The sequence below is a fragment of the Argopecten irradians genome, chromosome 5 (genome assembly GCF_041381155.1).
Source record: "Argopecten irradians isolate NY chromosome 5, Ai_NY, whole genome shotgun sequence".
Taxonomy (NCBI): domain Eukaryota; kingdom Metazoa; phylum Mollusca; class Bivalvia; order Pectinida; family Pectinidae; genus Argopecten; species Argopecten irradians.
The window spans coordinates 29,898,355-29,919,588 of NC_091138.1; the positions used below are offsets into that span (position 1 = coordinate 29,898,355).

The 21,234-nt window shown below is 37.1% G+C and overlaps 2 protein-coding genes across 2 annotated transcripts; one reads left to right on the forward strand and one right to left on the reverse strand.

Annotated features, from left to right (window-relative positions):
* The first annotated feature begins 1,906 nt into the window (after positions 1–1,906).
* On the forward strand, positions 1,907–15,175 carry LOC138323487 (NADH dehydrogenase [ubiquinone] iron-sulfur protein 6, mitochondrial-like). Its single transcript, XM_069268132.1, has 4 exons — positions 1,907–2,083; positions 9,537–9,590; positions 10,139–10,258; positions 14,926–15,175. The coding sequence occupies exons 1-4, from the start codon at positions 1,934–1,936 to the stop codon at positions 15,058–15,060; spliced, it is 459 nt and encodes a 152-aa protein (XP_069124233.1). The 5' UTR covers positions 1,907–1,933; the 3' UTR covers positions 15,061–15,175.
* A 1,882-nt stretch (positions 15,176–17,057) lies between these two features.
* On the reverse strand, positions 17,058–20,085 carry LOC138323488 (uncharacterized). Its single transcript, XM_069268133.1, has one exon. The coding sequence runs from the start codon at positions 19,950–19,952 to the stop codon at positions 18,114–18,116; it is 1,839 nt and encodes a 612-aa protein (XP_069124234.1). The 5' UTR covers positions 19,953–20,085; the 3' UTR covers positions 17,058–18,113.
* Between the last annotated feature and the right edge of the window lie 1,149 nt (positions 20,086–21,234).

Below are 21,234 nucleotides of genomic sequence, written 5' to 3' on the forward strand. Positions count from 1 at the left end.
CACCTTATTATGACGCTTTACCAAAGAATTTGTGGTTACATGATCTCATTTGCATAGAGAAGAGAATGACGCTATAGTTAATAGTATGACATCTGAAGATGAACTTAAAAATGCTATTAACCAGCTGAAAAATAGTAAAGCGCCTGCTGTAGACAACATTTTAAATGGATATATCAAATTTTCGTCTCCTGAAGTAATGTCAATGAATTGTAAATTATTTAATATTATATTTGAAACTGGTTTAATACCAGAAAGTTGGACAATCGGCGTGATCAAACCAATTTATAAAGATAAAGGAAATCCTGATAACCCCGATAATTACAGAGCCATTACTTTGATAAGCTGTTTAGGAAAACTATTTACACGTATAATTAATAACAGACTTAATAAATACTCAGATACTGTTAGTTTACTTTCTAAAAATCAAGCAGGGTTTCGGAAAAACCACTCAACCATGGACAACATTTTTATTTTGCATACTTTAATTTCTCTTTATGCATCAAGTGGTAAAAAACTTTATTGCACATTCGTTGATTTTCGTAAGGCGTTCGATACTGTCTGGCGAACAGGACTTTGGAAGAAAATGATAAAAAGTGGTATAAAGGGTAAATGTTTCAAAATAATATACAGTATGTACGATAATATCAAATCCTGTATGAAATTCCATTCGGAAACCTCTGACTATTTCCCTTGTCAAGTTGGGGTACGCCAAGGTGAAAATCTCTCTCCATTTTTGTTTTCTGTGTTTCTAAATGATTTGGAGGAATTTTTGATATCTAAAGGTAGTACTTCTCTCCAAAATCTTAATGAGATTATAACCACAGAATTACTTATTTTATTAGAAGTATTTGTACTATTATATGCTGATGAAACTGTTATTTTTGCGGAAAGTGGTAAAGGTATACATCTGCACTGAATAATTTCAGCGAATATTGTAAAATTTCCGATATATGAATTAGAATTTCTGATATCAGAAATTAAAAGTAATTTCCGATATCAGAAATTAAAAGCAATTTCCGATTTCAGAAATTAAAAGTAATTTTCGATATCAGAAATCGATTTTCCGATAAATAGAAATTCAATTTTCGATATCGGAAATAGAATTCCCCCCATTTCGGAAATTCGGAATAAAAATTACCTTTGCTTGCTGGCAAGCCAAGTTACTTTTTATTCTATTAATTCCGATATCGGAATTAAATTTGTATTATCGGATATCGGGATTTCTAATTCTGATATCGGAAATCCTAATTCCATTATCGGAAATTAAAATTCCGATATCGGAAATTCTATTTTTGAAATCAGGAATTAGAAAATAATTTTCCATATAAGAAATTCTACTGTAACTCTGATTCGAGAAATTCTATTTCGGATATCTGAATTAGGATTTCTGATATCAGAAATTAAAAGTAATTTCCTATATCAGAAATTAAAAATTATTTCCGATATCAGAAATTGATTTTCCGATAATTGATATTCAATTTTCAATATCAAAAATAGAATCCCCCATATCGGAATTAGAATTTCCGATATCGGAATAAAAAGTATCTTGGCTTGCCATATGTTATTTTACATCAACTCGATAATACGTAATTATTTTAACTTTTTTAAATGTTGCTGTTTAACGACATTTGTAAATACATGTACATGTATGCAGAGATTTAAATCTCTGATGTATGCTAGCAAAATAATACCATTGGCAAATATGATATTTTCAGAGTTATGTCCCTTACTGTAACTGTATCAAGGAAGTATGTTCACCTTACTGTATTTTCCTATATTAGTTAAATAAATTTTACTTAATTTTTTTTCGATAATCATCATACGTGGAGACTTGGATAATACAAGTCAAATACACTAATCTGAGCATATACAGATATATCCGGAAAAGGTTTACCTTATTCGTTCTATTATTAGTCAATCCCTACTTTCCAACATGGCTTCCTTGGCAAGGACACCCCGACTTCTGAACGGAGTGAAGAGGGCATTTGTTTCACCTAGGCAATTCTCAGTCACGTCCCAATCCCTTAAAGACATAAAAAGTGACCAAGGTCCAAATACTGATGTGATGACACACACAGGACAGGTATAAAATACATATTAAGTAGATCATCAGTTAAGTAGTTACAAAAAAACTTCGAAATCAATCGGTGTCGGCTTTTGGTGGATGCACAATCAGTACTTCATTCCAATCCATACTTCAGTATAGGGCATAGTGCCATGGAATTTTTTATTAATTATTTTTAATATTGATTTTTTTCTGGAAATAGAGTAAGAAACTCTGCTCAAACTATTCAAGGGTGGTAATAATCAGGTTGGGCACAACCCTGCATATGGGTAACAGTTACCTAACAGTTACCTGTTTGAGTAATCAATAAGTTACCCAAATGAGGAATATTTCGTAAGAAAAATGCATGAATTTGTTTTAAACTTTTTTATCAAAAAAGGGCGTAATAATTTTCACATGTCACCATTACTAACATAATGTATTACATTATTAATCAAAATGGGACAAACTTCATTGTCTCAATTTTGGTAAAAGTCACAAAATAAACCACCTCCATTGCTTACTATGGTGCTAAAAATAGAAACCAGGTAAAACACATTCAACCATGACATTTGCACTGAATTTCCCTGATAGCTATACACTGAAGACAACGGAGAGCACCTAAATTGTCATCTTACAACAAAGTTAGACAACAGATTTTAATATTTCACCCACAGAAGCATAGAGTCTTTGATCAGTTGTAAGGCATTCTAAAAATTATGACGCCCTTTTTTGATAATAATTATTAAAACAACATTATGCGTTTTCTTTTCACATAATTACTCAATTGGGTAACTTATGTATTACTGCAAACACAAACAGGTAACTGTTACTCAAATGGGTAATTGTTACCCATATGCAGGGTTGTGCCCAACCTGATAATATGAATTTAAGGCAAAGCCTCAGAAGAGCGCAGCTACATGTAAAAGATTATAACATCATAACTCTATATTGTCTATATTTTTCTACGAGATTAACAATAAAATATTTCACTGACATGCAAACACTATCGATAGTTAGAAAGAATTCAAAACAATCCAAATGGAATAGTTCAATATACTTCACTCTTGTTTTTATCAGATGCAGAGAAAACTTGGCAACATGCCATGCTATCAAAATACGCGCGAATCTGTGCCGTCATCTTTGGCGTCAGGTTTTGTGACGTCACTGCTGACGGTGCCGTGCGCTTGAGAACATACACAGTTTATATTGGACAACTACATTTATTGCGTTGTTCTTGTATATGTGTAAATAAAAACTACTTACAGTAATTTTAAAGCGTATACTGATAACACATTTATTCTAGTACAGAAATTTCAAATCTTGTCGTGCTGATAACGAGAATAAAAACATGGCTACCTACATGGAGGCGCGAGACTTTTCCCGCGGGACACAATTTCAAAGTCCAAGGGGTATTGGAGTGTATTTGAATCTATATGCTCACACACGTGTTATGGTTAGTAGAGCTTCGCTCTACGCGGCCTTTGGCCGCGCAGAAAGCTGCACTCTTATTATCTAAATTAAATAAGTAACTTTTAACACAATTTTACAACTGAAGAAAAATACTAATTCGTCTTGTCCTGTACATGTTTTTACATAGATAAAAAATACCATTCGTCAACAGTGTAACATTTATTCTACCTATTCAAAATATTTTTGCTATTTTGATATAAATTTAAACATGAATGAAGTACCACAACATGTTTGGCGTTGCTTATAATATCTAGTCTTAATCCACAGGGCCATGTATATTAGTCTCTATACCTATATGAAAAAATAGCCAGAAAATCAAATACACACAAGCGATTCATGGATTGCTTGCCAGAAATCTGACCTATTTTTTTCTAACTCGGTATTTTCATACTTAATCATCACCTACCTACGTATTTATAACACCGATATCTTCATAAAGGTTCAATCTTTTCATCCATACCAGTGTTCACTCGTCTCTTTTTCTCTACAAGTTGTAATACTACTTTAATCGGGATGTGCATTGCTCATTTCGTGCCATTTTGATTTTGGTTGCCAGCGACCTTGTGTTTATTTATATGTATTTCTGGCTATTTTTTTCATATAGACTATACATGGCCCTGTGCTTAATTATAACTTAGAAGACATAGATTATGCTTATGATGAAGTATATTGTATTGGTCTCAGATGTTCGTTTTTACCTTGTTTAACTGTAGTCTGTACATATAATAATTAAAATTTAGCATGTAAGTCAGATATGCATACATGACATGTACCATTAGCTTTGATCATATAGGTAATCTGATATCTTGAACACTACATGTCAAACACATATGTCACTCAGCTGACGGAGCATGTGTTTTGGGCTCAGTTTGTAAAGCCGTTGCTAGGTTTATCAAGCTGGAGACATGGGTTCAATTTTTGTTTGGTGCATTCCACAGGAATGTGTATTTTTTCCCTTTTTAAGCCATGGAAAGTGGTTTGAGAGTCTCACACTGAGATATGCAAAATCTGTAGTAAAATGAGTATTGTTTAAATTAAAGCCTCTTGCAATTGTACATGCAATGATGCATAATGTGAAATACAGTCTGTGTCACTCAGAGTATGCTTCTTTGGCTCAGTCAATAAAGCTGTTGGTTTAAATCATGATTGAGACCAAAATTAGAACTAAGATTCATAGTCAAGGTACTCAAAAGGAATGTAAAGGAAAGGAACATGATCTTGCGCAGCACATGATCTTGTGCACTGGTAATTTCAGCTAATTTTTAGCTCACCTGGCCCGAAGGCGCGGCGTCCGTCGTCCGTCCGTCCGTCTGTCCGTCAACATTTCCTTTAAATCGCTACTAGTCATAGAGTTCTGCATGGATTGTAACCAAATTTGGCCACAAACATCCTTGGAGGATGGGGAAATGAACTTGTATAAATTTTGGCTCTGACCCCCAGGGGGCAGGAGGGGTGGGGCCCAATAAGGGAAATAGAGGTAAATCCTATAATACGCTATTTGTCCTAGAGTTCTGATGGATTGTAACCAAATTTGGCCAAAAACATTCTTGGGGGAAGGGGAACAGAATTTGTATAAATTTTGGCTCTGACCCCCGGGGGCAGGAGGGGCGGGGCTCAATAGGGGAAATAGAGGTAAATCCTTTAAATCGCTACTAGTCATAAAGTTCTGCATGCAATGTAACCAAATTTGGCCAAAAACATCCTTGGGGGAAGGGGAACAGAACTTGTATAAATATTAGCTCTGACCCCCACCCCCCACCCCCTCCCCCGGAGCAGGAGGGGCGAGACCCAATAGGGGAAATAGAATCGCTACTAGTCATAAAGTTCTGCATGCAATGTAACCAAATTTGGCCAAAAACATCCTTAGGGGAAGGGGAACTGAACTCGTTTAAATTTTGGCTCTGACCCCCCCGGGGACAGGAGGGGCGAGGCCCAAAATGGGAAATAGGGTTAAATCCTATAAATTGCTACTTGTCCTAGAGTTCTGCATGGATTGTAACCAAGTTTGGCCAAAAACATCCTTAGGGGAAGGGAAACTAAACTTGTATAAATTTTGGCTCTGACCCCACGGGGACAGGAGGGGCGGGGCCCAATAGGGGAAATAGTGGTAAATCGTATAAATCGCTTCTTGTTCTAGAGTTCTGCATGGATTGTAACCAAATTTAGCCACAAACACCCTTGGGGGAATAAGAACAGAGTTTGTATAAATTTTGGCTCTGACCCTCCCGGGGCAGGATGGGTGGAGCCTGATAGAGGAAATAGAGATAAATCCTATAAATTGCTACTTGTCCTAGAGTTCTGCATGGAATGTAAACAAATTTGGCCCCAAACATCCTTGGGGGAATAAGAACACAGTATGTATAAATTGGCTCTGACCCCCCGGGGACAGGATGGGCAGGGCCCAATAGGGGAAATAGAGGTAAATCCTATAAATAGCTTCTTGACCTAGAGTTCTGCATGGATTGTAACAAAATTTTGCCACAAACATCCTTGGGGGAAGGGGAACAGAACTTGTATAAATTTTGGCTCTCACCCCCCTGGGGCAGGAGTGATGGGGCCCAATAGGGGAAATAGAGGTAAATCCTTTAAATCGCTACTAGTCATAAAGTTCTGCATGCAATGTAATCAAATTTGGCCAGAAACATCCTTGGAAGAATAAGAACAGAGTTTGTATAAATTTTGGCTCTGACCCCCCGGGGACAGGAGGGGCGGGGCCCAAAATGGGAAATAGGGTTAAATCCTATAAATTGCTACTTGTCCTAGAGTTCTGCATGGATTGTAAACCAAGTTTGGCCAAAAACATCCTTAGGGGAAGGGAAACTAAACTTGTATAAATTTTGGCTCTGACCCCCCACGGGACAGGAGGGGCGGGGCCCAATAGGGGAAATAGTGGTAAATCGTATAAATCGCTTCTTGTTCTAGAGTTCTGCATGGATTGTAACCAAATTTAGCCACAAACACCCTTGGGGGAATAAGAACAGAGTTTGTATAAATTTTGGCTCTGACCCTCCCGGGGCAGGATGGGTGGAGCCTGATAGAGGAAATAGAGATAAATCCTATAAATTGCTACTTGTCCTAGAGTTCTGCATGGAATGTAAACAAATTTGGCCCCAAACATCCTTGGGGGAATAAGAACACAGTATGTATAAATTGGCTCTGACCCCCCGGGGACAGGATGGGCAGGGCCCAATAGGGGAAATAGAGGTAAATCCTATAAATAGCTTCTTGACCTAGAGTTCTGCATGGATTGTAACAAAATTTTGCCACAAACATCCTTGGGGGAAGGGGAACAGAACTTGTATAAATTTTGGCTCTCACCCCCCTGGGGCAGGAGTGATGGGGCCCAATAGGGGAAATAGAGGTAAATCCTTTAAATCGCTACTAGTCATAAAGTTCTGCATGCAATGTAATCAAATTTGGCCAGAAACATCCTTGGAAGAATAAGAACAGAGTGTACTTGTATAAATTTTGGCTCTGACCCCCCGGGGGCAGGAGGGCGCGGGCCCAATAGGGGGAAATAGAGGGTTAAATCCTATAAATAGCTACTTGTCCTAGGGTTCTGCATGGATTGTAACTAAATTTTGCCACAAACATCCTTGGCATTGGGAACAGAGTTTGTATAAATTTTGGCTCTGACCCCCGGGGGCAGGAGGGGCGGGGCCCAATAGGGGAAATGGAGGTAAATCCTATAAATAGCTACTTGTCCTAGAGTTCTGCATGGAATGTAACCAAATTTGGCCACAAAAACATCCTTGGAATACAAGAACAGAGTTTGTATAAAAGTTTGGCTCTGACCCTCCGGGGACAGGAGGGGGGGCTCAATAGAGGAAATAGAGATAAATCCTATAAATTGCTACTTGTCCTAGAGTTCTGCATGGAATGTAAACAAATTTGGCCCCAAACATCCTTGGGGGAATAAGAAACACAGTATGTATAAATTGGCTCTGACCCCCCGGGGACAGGATGGGCAGGGCCCAATAGGGGAAATAGAGGTAAATCCTATAAATAGCTTCTTGACCTAGAGTTCTGCATGGATTGTAACAAAATTTTGCCACAAACATCCTTGGGGGAAGGGGAACAGAACTTGTATAAATTTTGGCTCTCACCCCCCTGGGGCAGGAGTGATGGGGCCCAATAGGGGAAATAGAGGTAAATCCTTTAAATCGCTACTAGTCATAAAGTTCTGCATGCAATGTAATCAAATTTGGCCAGAAACATCCTTGGAAGAATAAGAACAGAGTTTGTATAAATTTTGGCTCTGACCCCCCCGGGGGCAGGAGGGGCGGGGCCCAATAGGGGAAATAGAGGTAAATCCTATAAATAGCTACTTGTCCTAGGGTTCTGCATGGATTGTAACTAAATTTGGCCACAAACATCCTTGGGCATTGGGAACAGAGTTTGTATAAATTTTGGCTCTGACCCCCGGGGGCAGGAGGGGCGGGGCCCAATAGGGGAAATGGAGGTAAATCCTATAAATAGCTACTTGTCCTAGAGGTCTGCATGGAATGTAACCAAATTTGGCCAAAAACATCCTTGGAAGAACAAGAACAGAGTTTGTATAAAGTTTGGCTCTGACCCTCCGGGGACAGGAGGGGCAGGGCTCAATAGGGAAAATAGAGTTAAATCCTATAAATCGCTACTTGTCCTAGAGTTCTGCATGGATTGTAACAAAATTTGGCCACAAACATCCTTGGGGGAAGAGAAACAGACCTTGTATAAATTTTGGCTCTGACCCTCCCGGGGCAGGATGGGTGGAGCCCGATAGAGGAAATAGAGATAAATCCTATAAATTGCTACTTGTCCTAGAGTTCTGCATGGATTGTAACCAAATTTGGCCAAAAACATCCTTTGGGGAAGGGGAACAGAACTTGTATAAATTTTGGCTCTGACCCCCCGGGGGCAGTAGGTGCGGGCTTAATAGGGGATTTAGAGGTAAATATTCAAATTCCTTCAGAAAAGAAACTATGAACCTGTATTCAGAACATTACTTGGCATTTCAAACCAGGTGAGCGATACAGGCCCTCTGGGCCTCTTGTAATAAAGTAACAAACTTATTCAGACATTAAAAGTATAGAGCCGCAAAGTCAATTCTAATACAATCTCAGTTTTTAGTCTAAGGTGCAGACGTACCGTATTACAATGGGGCGATAGTGGAAGAATGGCGGAAAGTGATGTCTGATTTTAAAAGTTGCCAACATTTTTTATTTGACTTTTTAAAAAATTGCAAACTGATTTATAATTCAATCAATCTAATTGAAATTAGACTTGTAATTCCGCTCCGCTACGATAATCTACGTTACGCTCCAATACAAGATCTAACAGAGCCCCGTTCGGGGTCACCTCAGCATGACCTCTGGCCTAGAATCGGAACATCTCGGGACGTACTCTTAGCCGTTTACACTTAAAAAAGAATCAACCACACCGAAGATTCCGTAGGCGACATGCTGATTGGCTCATCATAGGGGTCATGCTGAGGTGACCCCGAACGGGGCTCTGTTAGATCTTGTATTGGAGCATAATGAAGAGTACATTTACTATATCATAGTGGAGCGGAATTACAAGTCTAATTTTAATTAGATTGTAATTCAATTATTTTGTTTTTCATTGAAATTTGAATGGTCAGCTTGATAAATTGAATATCATAATAATAATATGACTAAAATTGGATTATATTGTACTGCGCAAGCTAAGGTAAACTGAAAAATATACCATATATTTTTGGAAGGTACTGAAAAACAAATGTTTGTTCCTTGCTGTCACTATGATATAATTAAAAATAATTATTTAATGAATTATCTATCGGCTATGAAACTCTTAGGTGCGCAAGATCATGTGCCTGCATTGTATTTTCCCCTGTTCTTCTACATTAATTACAACTAACACAGTCATTGGTTGAGATTTAGGAAATCACTGAATCCCAGGGGAAGTAGTGTAAAACCAGCGAGAATAAACAGTCTGCAATATTTTGATGTTAACCAGTAATAGTATTTTTGTGACTGATATTTTTTTTTCATTATAGAGTTGGGATGTGGAAGATCACAGAAGAATACGCTTTCATGGAAAAGACAAACTGGTATGTCCGGTTTTTCGCTTGGTTGTGTAATAAGCCCATAAACCTTTATATGTAATATTATCAACATGAACAGGTATGCCAAATTGCCAATACATTATGTAGTACTCTATATCATTTCCTTCACAATTTTAGTAATTAACATATATTTTATAATTTTAATTTTAAAGCCTCACATGGCAAGAAATTTGCTTGTAGTGTTGTTAGGTATGAAAAATGATAGTAATATGAGGTGTTTTGTCATATTGGGGAAAAAAAGTTGAAACTTTTATGAAGGCATCTCCATCCATAAACATTTGATATTATTAACTAATTTTCAGTTGGTTTACCAATCTTGCACCACCACCTAGAACGGAGTACCTATTGATATTTAGTGAACATTCAGAACCATTTAATAGATAAATGAATCAAATGAGATTATATAGAAAACTTAAAAAACCTTGTAATGCATAAAAAAGCCTTAAAGACAAAGAAAACTTATTACGGAAACTTTAAGGATAAAGATTCAATGCCATGATACTAATGCATTATTGCTTTATTACTACAAACAGGTAAATAAAACCTTTGCCCAAGATTTAGTGGCTGCTGAACCTGTGGTAGTTGTAGAAGGCAGACAGGTGATGAGCAACAGTGGTGGAGCCCTTGGCCATCCCCGAGTCTACATTAATCTTGTAAGTAATCATTAGGCCATCCCCAAGTCTATATTAATTTTGTAAGTGATTATTAGGCCATCCCAGAGTCTACATAAATCTTGTAAGTGATCATTAGACCATCCCTGAGTCTACATTAATCTTGTAAGTGATCATTAGGCCCTCCTCTACCCAGAGTCTACATTAATCTTGTAAGTGATCATTAGACCATACCGGAGTCTACATTAATCTTGTAAGTGATCATTAGGCCATCACAGAGTCTACATTAATCGTGTAAGTGATCATTAGGCCATCACTGAACCTATATTAATCTTGTAAGAGATCATTAGGCCATCACAGAGTCTACATTAATCATGTAAGTGATCATTAGGCCATTAATCATGTAAGTGATCATTAGGCCATCACAGAGTCTACATAAATTGTGTAAGTGATCATTCGGCCATCACTGAACCTATATTAATCTTGTAAGTGATCATTAGACCATCCCTGAGTCTACATTAATCTTGTAAGTGATCATTAGACCATCCTCAAGTCTATATTAATCGTGTAAGTGATCATTAGGCCATCACAGAGTCTACATTGATCGTGTATGTGATTATTAGGCCATCCCAGAGTCTACATTAACCGTGTAAGTGATCATAAGGCCATCACAGAGACTACATTAATCTTGTAAGTGATCATTAGACCATCCCCAAGTTTATATTAATCTTGTAAGTGATCATTAGGCATCCCAGAGTCTACATTAATCTTGTAAGTGATTTTTAGGCCATCCCAGAGACTACATTAATATTGTAAGTAATCATTAGGCCATCCCAGAGACTACATTAATCTTGTAAGTGATCATTAGACCATCCCTGAGTCTACATTAATCTTGTAAGTGATCATAAGGCCATCCCCAAGTCTACATTAATCTTGTAAGTGATCATTAGACCATCCTCAAGTCTACATTAATCTTGTAAGTGATCATTAGACCATCCCTGAGTCTACATTAATCTTGTAAGTGATCATTAGACCATCCCATAGTCTACATTAATCTTGTAAGTGATCATAAGGCCATCCCCAAGTCTACATTAATCTTGTAAGTGATCATTAGACCATCCTCAAGTCTACATTAATCTTGTAAGTGATCATAAGGCCAATCAATCTTGTAAGTGATCATAAGGCCATCCCCAAGTCTACATTAATCTTGTAAGTGATCATTAGACCATCCTCAAGTCTACATTAATCTTGTAAGTGATCATAAGGCCATCTCTGAGTCTACATTAATCTTGTAAGTAATCATTAGGCCATCCCTGAGTCTACATTAATCTTGTAAGTGATCATTAGACCATCCCCAAGTTTATATTAATCTTGTAAGTGATCATTAGGCCATCCCTGAGTCTACATTAATCTTGTAAGTAATCATTAGGCCATCCCCAAGTCTATATTAATTTTGTAAGTGATAATTAGGCCATCCCAGAGTCTACATAAATCTTGTAAGTGATCATTAGACCATCCCTGAGTCTACATTAATCTTGTAAGTGATCATTAGGCCCTCCCAGAGTCTACATTAATCTTGTAAGTGATCATTAGACCATACCGGAGTCTACATTAATCTTGTAAGTGATCATTAGGCCATCCCTGAGAGTCTACATTAATCGTGTAAGTGATCATTAGGCCATCACTGAACCTATATTAATCTTGTAAGAGATCATTAGGCCATCACAGAGTCTACATTAATCATGTAAGTGATCATTAGGCCATCACAGAGTCTACATAAATTGTGTAAGTGATCATTCGGCCATCACTGAACCTATATTAATCTTGTAAGTGATCATTAGACCATCCCTGAGTCTACATTAATCTTGTAAGTGATCATTAGACCATCCTCAAGTCTATATTAATCGTGTAAGTGATCATTAGGCCATCACAGAGTCTACATTGAGTCTACATTAGGATCAGAGTCTACATATCGTGTAAGTGATCATAAGGCCATCCAGAGACTACATTATCTTGTAAGTGATCATTAGATTCCATCCCAGAGTCTATATTAAACCGTGTAAGTGATCATAAGGCCATCACAGAGACTACATTAATCTTGTAAGTGATCATTAAGACCATCCCCAAGTTTATATTAATCTTGTAAGTGATCATTAGGCATCCCAGAGTCTACATTAATCTTGTAAGTGATTTTTAGGCCATCCCAAGAGACTACATTAATATTGTAAGTAATCATTAGGCCATCCCAGAGACTACATTAATCTTGTAAGTGATCATTAGACCATCCCTGAGTCTACATTAATCTTGTAAGTGATCATAAGGCCATCCCCAAGTCTACATTAATCTTGTAAGTGATCATTAGACCATCCTCAAGTCTACATTAATCTTGTAAGTGATCATTAGACCATCCCTGAGTCTACATTAATCTTGTAAGTGATCATTAGACCATCCCATAGTCTACATTAATCTTGTAAGTGATCATTAGGCCATCCCCAAGTCTACATTAATCTTGTAAGTGATCATTAGACCATCCTCAAGTCTACATTAATCTTGTAAGTGATCATAAGGCCAATCTTTAAGTGATCATTAGGCCATCCCCAAGTCTACATTAATCTTGTAAGTGATCATTAGACCATCCTCAAGTCTACATTAATCTTGTAAGTGATCATAAGGCCATCTCTGAGTCTACATTAATCTTGTAAGTAATCATTAGGCCATCCCTGAGTCTACATTAATCTTGTAAGTGATCATTAGACCATCCCTGAGTCTACATTAATCTTGTAAGTGATCATTAGGCCATCCCAGAGTCTACATTAAAGTGATCATTAGCCATGTTATAATCTTGTAAGTGATCATTAGACCATCCCTGAGTCTACATTATTAATCTTGTAAGTGATCATTAGGCCATCCCAGAGTCTACATTAATCTTGTAAGTGATCATTAGACCATCCCTGAGTCTACATGTAAGTGATCATTGTAGAGTCTACATTGATCTTGTAAGTGATCATTAGGCCATCACAGAGTCTACATTAATCGAGTGTAAGTGAGTGATTCATTAGGCCATCACTGAACCTATATTAATCTTGTAAGTGATCATTAGGCCATCACAGAGTCTACATTAATCATGTAAGTGATCATTAGGCCATCACAGAGTCTACATAAATTGTGTAAGTGATCATTAGGCCATCACTGAACCTATATTAATCTTGTAAGTGATCATTAGACCATCCCTGAGTCTACATTAATCTTGTAAGTGATCATTAGACCATCCTCAAGTCTATATTAATCGTGTAAGTGATCATTAGGCCATCACAGAGTCTACATTGATCGTGTATGTGATTATTAGGCCATCCCAGAGTCTACATTAACCGTGTAAGTGATCATAAGGCCATCACAGAGACTACATTAATCTTGTAAGTGATCATTAGACCATCCCCAAGTTTATATTAATCTTGTAAGTGATCATTAGGCATCCCAGAGTCTACATTAATCTTGTAAGTGATTTTTAGGCCATCCCAGAGACTACATTAATATTGTAAGTAATCATTAGGCCATCCCAGAGTCTACATTAATCTTGTAAGTGATCATTAGACCATCCCTGAGTCTACATTAATCTTGTAAGTGATCATTAGGCCATCCCCAAGTCTACATTAATCTTGTAAGTGATCATTAGACCATCCTCAAGTCTACATTAATCTTGTAAGTGATCATTAGACCATCCTCAAGATCTACATTATTTGTAAGTGATCATTAACATCCATAGTCACATTATTGAAGTGATAGGCCATCCCAAGTCTACATTAATCTTGTAAGTGATCATTAGACCATCCTCCTACATTAATCTTGTAAGTATCATAAGCCATCTTTAAGTGATTGCCATAAGTCTACATTAATCTTGTAAGTGATCATTAGACCATCCCCAAGTCTACATTAATCTTGTAAGTGATCATTAGGCCATCCTCTGAGTCTACATTAATCTTGTAAGTGATCATTAGGCCATCCCTGAGTCTACATTAATCTTGTAAGTGATCATTAGACCATCCCCAAGTTTATATTAATCTTGTAAGTGATCATTAGGCCATCCCTGAGTCTACATTAATCTTGTAAGTGATCATTAGACCATCCCCAAGTTAATTAATCTTGAAAGTGATCATTAGACCATCCCCGAGTCTACATTAATCTTGTAAGTGATCATTAGACCATCCAAGTCTACATTAATCTTGTAAGTGATCATTAGGCCATCCCGAGTCTACATTAATCTTGTAAGTGATCATTAGGCCCTCCCAGAGTCTACATTAATCTTGTAAGTGATCATTAGGCCATCCCTGAGTCTACATTAATCTTGTAAGTGATCATTAGGCCATCCCAGAGTCTACATTAATCTTGTAAGTGATCATTAGGCCATCCCAGAGTCTACATTAATCTTGTAAGTGATCATTAGGCCATCCCAGAGTCTACATTAATCTTGTAAGTGATCATTAGGCCATCACAGAGACTACATTAATCTTGTAAGTGATCATTAGGCCATCACAGAGACTACATTTATCTTGTAAGTGATCATTAGGCCATCACAGAGACTACATTAACCGTGTAAGTAATCATTAGACCATCCCCGAGTCTACATTAATTTTGTAAGTGATCATTAGGCCATCCCATGCCAGAGTCTACATTAACCTTAACAAATCACTTTTGTTGTTTTACTTTGACAGGATGCAGATAAAGTATCAGTGTGTGGTTATTCTGGAAGGAAATTTGTACAGAAGAAATATTATGATGTACAGAAGCATGGACCTAGTATTAATTATGATGAGTATATGAGAGAAATTACATCTCCTGACTTTTGATGATCGTAGAAAAAAACTTAATATAGTGAAAAATATTGAGGCAAACACATTATTGGAGAGTGTGTAAGATTTTGTAAATATTATTGTATGTTGTGAAATAAACAAACAAATAAAACATTGTTGTTGTGGTATATGTGTAACAGAAGAAGAGAAAATGTAGTGGCCAGACCGGGGTTCGAACATGGTATTGCCGAACACTAGAACGAATATGAGTACCCGTCTACTTTTGCTGTTCCGGTTTGGTACAAAATGGTCCCCATGCATGTCTGCTAGTAGAGCACTGTCAACGAATCACTCGGGCAAATATTGCAGCTACTCCGAACACGAGCTAGATTGCAAAAACTGATGATGGCCTAGCCAAATGGTATCATATATGTTTATCTTAGATATTCGTTGGCTATAGTTGTACATGGGATTCCATCAAATAACTATTCCGATAAAACAATATAAAAAAATAAGTAAAAGAATTCCCACACAACTCGGTATTGTTATAGTTCGGTAATTTTCTGGTACAGTGTACTAGTAGACTGGGATTCATATTTAAGTTTTGACAGATTACAGTAGCCGAAAAGTATAGTGGACTAGGTACAATATTCGTTCTCGGGTACATTTTGTATAAGAGCTTGACCAGTCGAACTTAATTTTTATATCGGGTTTTTATCGGTATTAACAATCAGAAAAATGGAGTTTTACTATTTGGAGGCGAAAAAGTCACGAACTAGGAACCAAAAAAGTCAACAGATGAACTTGAGAGCGATACCGTTTCTGTTTTTGTTTTTATGACAGTGCCTCTGGATAGGTCGTTCTTAAAGTACAGTACAATAACAACAAATGTGGATCAAGTTGAAACTATCGATATTGCAGAAAGATCACTTCAATACTTTCTGAGAAATAGCGATGAAAACTGCCTTGATCGAAATCCTGACCGACTGTCGGTGGTGTAGTTTTCATGTTTGTCTCCAATAAAAAAATAGGGGACAAAAAAAACCACCCATGAAAAACGTGCATATTTCAGAAAGATTCCTTACTAAAAAGTACCTTTTGAGATATTGCGTTAATAAGGATTACAGGGGTCTTGAGAATAAGTTCCAGTTTATATGAATTTTGATCCAATGGAATGCCCATAGACCATTCAGTTTTAGGGGCCTAGATAAAACAAAAATCGGTAATATTCGTATCCGACAAGTACTAATACGAAGATTGATATAAACTGTAACTACATATGTAATTCCCCCTATGTAATTCCCCTGTTTGTTTATGCATTTTCATGTAATTCTTTTTCTTTGAAAAAAATCAATGTAAATGTTTTGCCAATTATATCTACACAAATAATACAAACTTACATATGTATGATATTTATAAGTATGTAATATATTTATTAAATCTTCAGTCAGGAAAATAATACTCATTCTTCTTATACCAAATCTGTTGACAAGGATATAGAACATGGCACACACATACATGTATAATATTACGCTTAGTTTTTTATAGCCATAAGAAGAAGTTTTCTTAATCGATGAGAGGGCGCAGAAGCACGTAGTTAGAAAGAGCATAACGGATTGCCATCTCGTAAATTACATGTATAAACAAAGCGCTATATAAACGTTGTTTAGGTCCGATGGATGTGATGGATTGCATACCATTTGTATTGAGTCATAATGAATGTCGAGACATGTGCTTACATGTATGTTATATAGCAAATAAATCCTGAGCTCCGCGACACTTATTTTAATTCCACAATTTATAAAGTAGATTTATCTACTAGATATTATCCATTTATTAATATTTTAAACTTCTTAACGTTTTCGGTGATAATACCTCAATCACAGCATCTCAGATAAATTTCCGTCAAACATTTCTGCGAGATGTTGCGATGGATGAATACGATTACTGATACAATTACCAGTAGAGAAATATAGGCTGATCATTGCATATTAAAAGCTATAGTTCACTAGATACATACTATCTTCCTTAGCATAAAAACAAATACACATGCATCACGTTTTGGAATCATTTATTTATAAAAAAAAAATGTACATTGATCATCGACTGAAACAATGAAAATCGTGTACAGATGTTCACGACAGTTTTACATTACATTTTACCTACACAATAACCCGTTGACTTATCTGTACATAGCCGTGACGTCACTTGTAATTTATAACAAAAAGTGTTTCACTGTACATATCAAGACAATAGATGGGGTGATTAGGCCAAGCATCAGTGGTTTTCTTGGTTTTTCTTAAGATACATGTTCATAATTAAAGGTCAAATAGTACTGTGCGTATCATTTGAAGTGTCTGGTCAACTTGACAAGCACCTTACTTGAACTATCTAGAACGTCCTTTACTCATTGCAGAGCAAATTATCAGTTTAATAAAACTTGCTTGGTCATTCAACAAAGTATTTTCAGTTCATTTGAACTGAATTGACCATGTTTCATCCAATGCACAAAGTATTGTCAGGTTACTAAACATGTATCATACACTGTATAATGCATTGTCAGCTTACTGGAACATATTTCGTCCACAATGTATTTTTGGCTTACTAAAGTCTAGATTCAATTGTATAGTGTGTCATCACTTGTCGGCTTCAAAAGTAACCTTTTCCTTTTTATACAGCTTACATTGTACTTAATACATAAATCCTCGACGTTCCTGGAGTTTTCGTCAAATGTAAAGAAAGGATAGACCATTTGGGTACACGTTTCGTTGAAATATAATTTTAGATCCGTTTACGGAAGAAATACAAAATGTGTCTTGGAAAGAAAGCACTGAGACTCATGTTCTGATTACCAGTTTCACAGCACGTAAAAGATGGTATTTTGGGGCCAACTATCTGTCACAGTGTCAGAATCAATTGTGAAATAATTTACTTCAGTTATAGAAAGTTACAAGTATACATACATTTCATTGCAAATGGTATGTTTTTACGATTCAAGTCGGTATTCATTTATCCGCGTTTTAACATTATCTATTTTACTAGAAATTGTTTCCCTCGCGAATTGTGTATGCGGGATTTCCAGAGATCACTGGGTCGATCTGTCCATATTTTCATTCCTCACCAAGAAGTTCCACACGGATATCGGGGCTCATTGTGTTATGTCGCGACAAACATTGTCTGTAGAACGAAACGGAAGTTCCATATAAAAAGCGCCAATCCGCTAAGATACGACGAGCCTCGTTCCCATTCACCATCATGCGATCTACGTCCGCATTTCCATCCGAAACCCACATTGAGTTATAAATCATAAATGGCAACATTCTTTTATTTTTGAAATTAATGTTTGAAACGGTGAGCTTGGTTTCCGCAAATGAAATATGGAGTTCGACCGTCACAGTGTTACCGTTAGCGTACGTCAAATTGAGAATGTTTTTCTTGATGTCAATTTCTACTTCCGAAATGGATGCAAATGGACGTTCATCATTGGGATCCGATTCACCGATCAACAGAGATGATCCGAAAGGAATCCAGTCGACACCTGGGGGTGTAAAAGGTAGAATTCGAAAGTTACCGTCCCGATAAAGAACAAAAATTTGCGAGAACTCATCACTCCCCCACGGTACATGCGTGTAGATCCTGACATAATCTGCATCCGTGTACACATCCCCGGAATCCTTCATCTTAACCACCATTTTCCCACCCGAACGCCAGAAGAAGTCGACATTAACTCCCTCGATAATTTTTTCAGAGTTGTCAAACACTTTGAACGCTGTGTCCTCGGTAGTTTGTCTCTTATTTAATGAAATCATTGCTACATCAACTTCAAATGGGAGTTCTAGAGGCAGCAACAGCCGGATGATATTTTCTGGGCTCTCGTTCCATGTGTAGTCGGGCACATGCCAGGTGTGATTGACTTTATCGGGAGAGAATGTTATAAATTCAGGCGTTGTCCACTCCTTCTTTCTTCCGTAGTATGTAAATCCTATGTCAATTGGTGCCATTACATTTCTAAGTTCCAGATAAAGCCTAGAGCCTATTTCAGAATCGACCACCCCTTTGTTCGGTCCATCTGGACTGAAGAATGTCACAATGATGTTGTGGTCGTCGTTTTTGTCATGGGTGACGATTGCTTTTCCACGTTTGAATTGCTTCATCCTAAATGGGTATGTAAGGTTTTCAAACCGCCAGAGCAGATCATTGACCATTCTACAGTTAGTGAAATCAGACTCCCGATTATTCACGAATGCTTTGTATTTAGGATGCATTGCTTTTACCGCAAATTTGGTAATGCCACTGTGGTAGAACGGGATTCGAACATTATCTTCCTCGGCACATTCCGTTCGGTAGCTCCTTTGCTCCATTCGGGCACTTGCAATGAAGTCCTTGCCCTCCACGTGAGCGTATGAAATATCATTGAAACAAAATACGTTACATGTAAATGCGTCCTCATTAAGATCATTGTCGCTCACCTTTATCATCACAGCGTCCAATTCAACTCCGAATTCATCAGCCGATGTCACATTGACTGTGACGCTATGACGCCCAGCGTCTAACGTTCTAGTTAGACCTACTGCGCTTGTTGCCTCAAAAATGTTCCAACCTTGTCCCGAAAGTTGTGTGTATTTAGATCTAGTTGATCCAACTTCGTCCCAGTCTAATAAGACGGAGAGTTCATCTTCAGCACCGTCGTTTGAAAGCACTATTCCCGAAACCTGTACATCGGCTTTCTCGGTCAAACAGAACACAAGTTTGATCATATCGCCTGTCTTCATGGCAACAGCTAACTCCTTCTCGGCACCACTTCGAGCATTAGTTTGGTGGATGTCTTGATTAGCGAATTCAAAAGCATAGAGTTTAAATTCCTTACCCGAAACATTGAACAAATGCAGCATTATGACAGTAAAAACTAGCAACGCTGAAGTATACCATCCCCCGCCGTGAGACGCCATTTTCTAAAACGTCGATATTCCCGTTAGGGAGGAAATATAAATGATGAAGGACGAGTGTGATCGCTGCCTATAAAGTGGTGATCTGGCGGAACAGGTCCTGTGATGGATGGTGTTAGGTCACTGCTCCGGGATATACACTCCTCATACATTGGTTGTGCACAATGTTATTGTAGGGCGTTTGTCTTTAGACATGATGTTATACATGTTTTAAAAAAAGTTTTAAATATTTAACATATCCTGCGGTAAATATGGTCAATGTTTGGTGACTCGTTCGAGCTGTTCTGCAATTTCGAAATATGGAAATCAATACGACGAATATGCGAGGTCGCGTAAACACCATTACGAAATCAGTGGAGAAATTGAAAATGTTGATAAATTTTGCTTGTCAAGCTGTGACGTTTATAAGGTGTATGCTGTGTGCTACGTGCATACAATAGATCTATCATTCTTAAAATTTCCAGACCTGTGTTATTAAGCGTATGGACTAGTCCGCTTCACCTGCCCATATCATTATGTTTTATTTTCCAATGTATATACGACAAAAAACAACTTAATATAAACAGTGTATATATGAACCATTCGTTCGGTAGATATAAGTTGAAGCCACGCTACATGTTTACGATGTCGTCCTGATTAAATAACACGCCTCCGTGACTTAATTAATGACAGAAAAAACTCTTTTTGAAAATAATTGTTTTTACATAATTTGGCTTAAACTAAAGTGTGGTAGGTCAGATTTCTTCTCCTTGTGCAATACTTTTTTATCAAAACATCGACGCTGTTTCGATTACTTAGTGATGATGTAACAACACTTTCAGTAGTACTCTATAACAATGCATTTTAATAGTATCTTTTTAAAAAATAAATTCAGAGACAATTAAGTGAGTCAACTGACCAAAACCTTCCAATGAATACACGGATAAATCATGCTTTTTCTCCGATTACCAAAATATTGTGTTGTTTCAGTTATTTTAGTTTTTATACATTAAATATAAACATCGTGTTATTTTGCATGAATCAGTATGTTAATTAGTATTTGTAAGAGACGCAACATAACATACATCATTGTAAATGTGTTTAATGTGCGATAACTCTTTGTTCTGTGGCCTTTGAAATATAATAGAAATCAAATTAATGAAAATTGAATGAAAATGAATGTCAGTCTAAATCAATAGCAATGGACTCGTAAATTGGGATCTGAATTATCTGAATAATAAATAGATATCCTGAAAAATTGATATAAATAAGTGTGCGGGATCTTTATGTATAATTTCTGCTGGAA

What these genes read in the sequence shown, in the direction of transcription:
- LOC138323487 (XM_069268132.1), top strand. Translation starts at nt 1,934, where the DNA reads ATGGCTTCCTTGGCAAGGACACCCCGACTTCTGAACGGAGTGAAGAGG. An exon ending in TGATGACACACACAGGACAG is followed by an intron (nt 2,084 to 9,536) that starts GTATAAAATACA and finishes TTTTCATTATAG; the next exon opens with AGTTGGGATGTGGAAGATCA. An exon ending in CCCGAGTCTACATTAATCTT is followed by an intron (nt 10,259 to 14,925) that starts GTAAGTAATCAT and finishes TTACTTTGACAG; the next exon opens with GATGCAGATAAAGTATCAGT.
- LOC138323488 (XM_069268133.1), bottom strand. Translation starts at nt 19,952, where the DNA reads ATGGCGTCTCACGGCGGGGGATGGTATACTTCAGCGTTGCTAGTTTTT.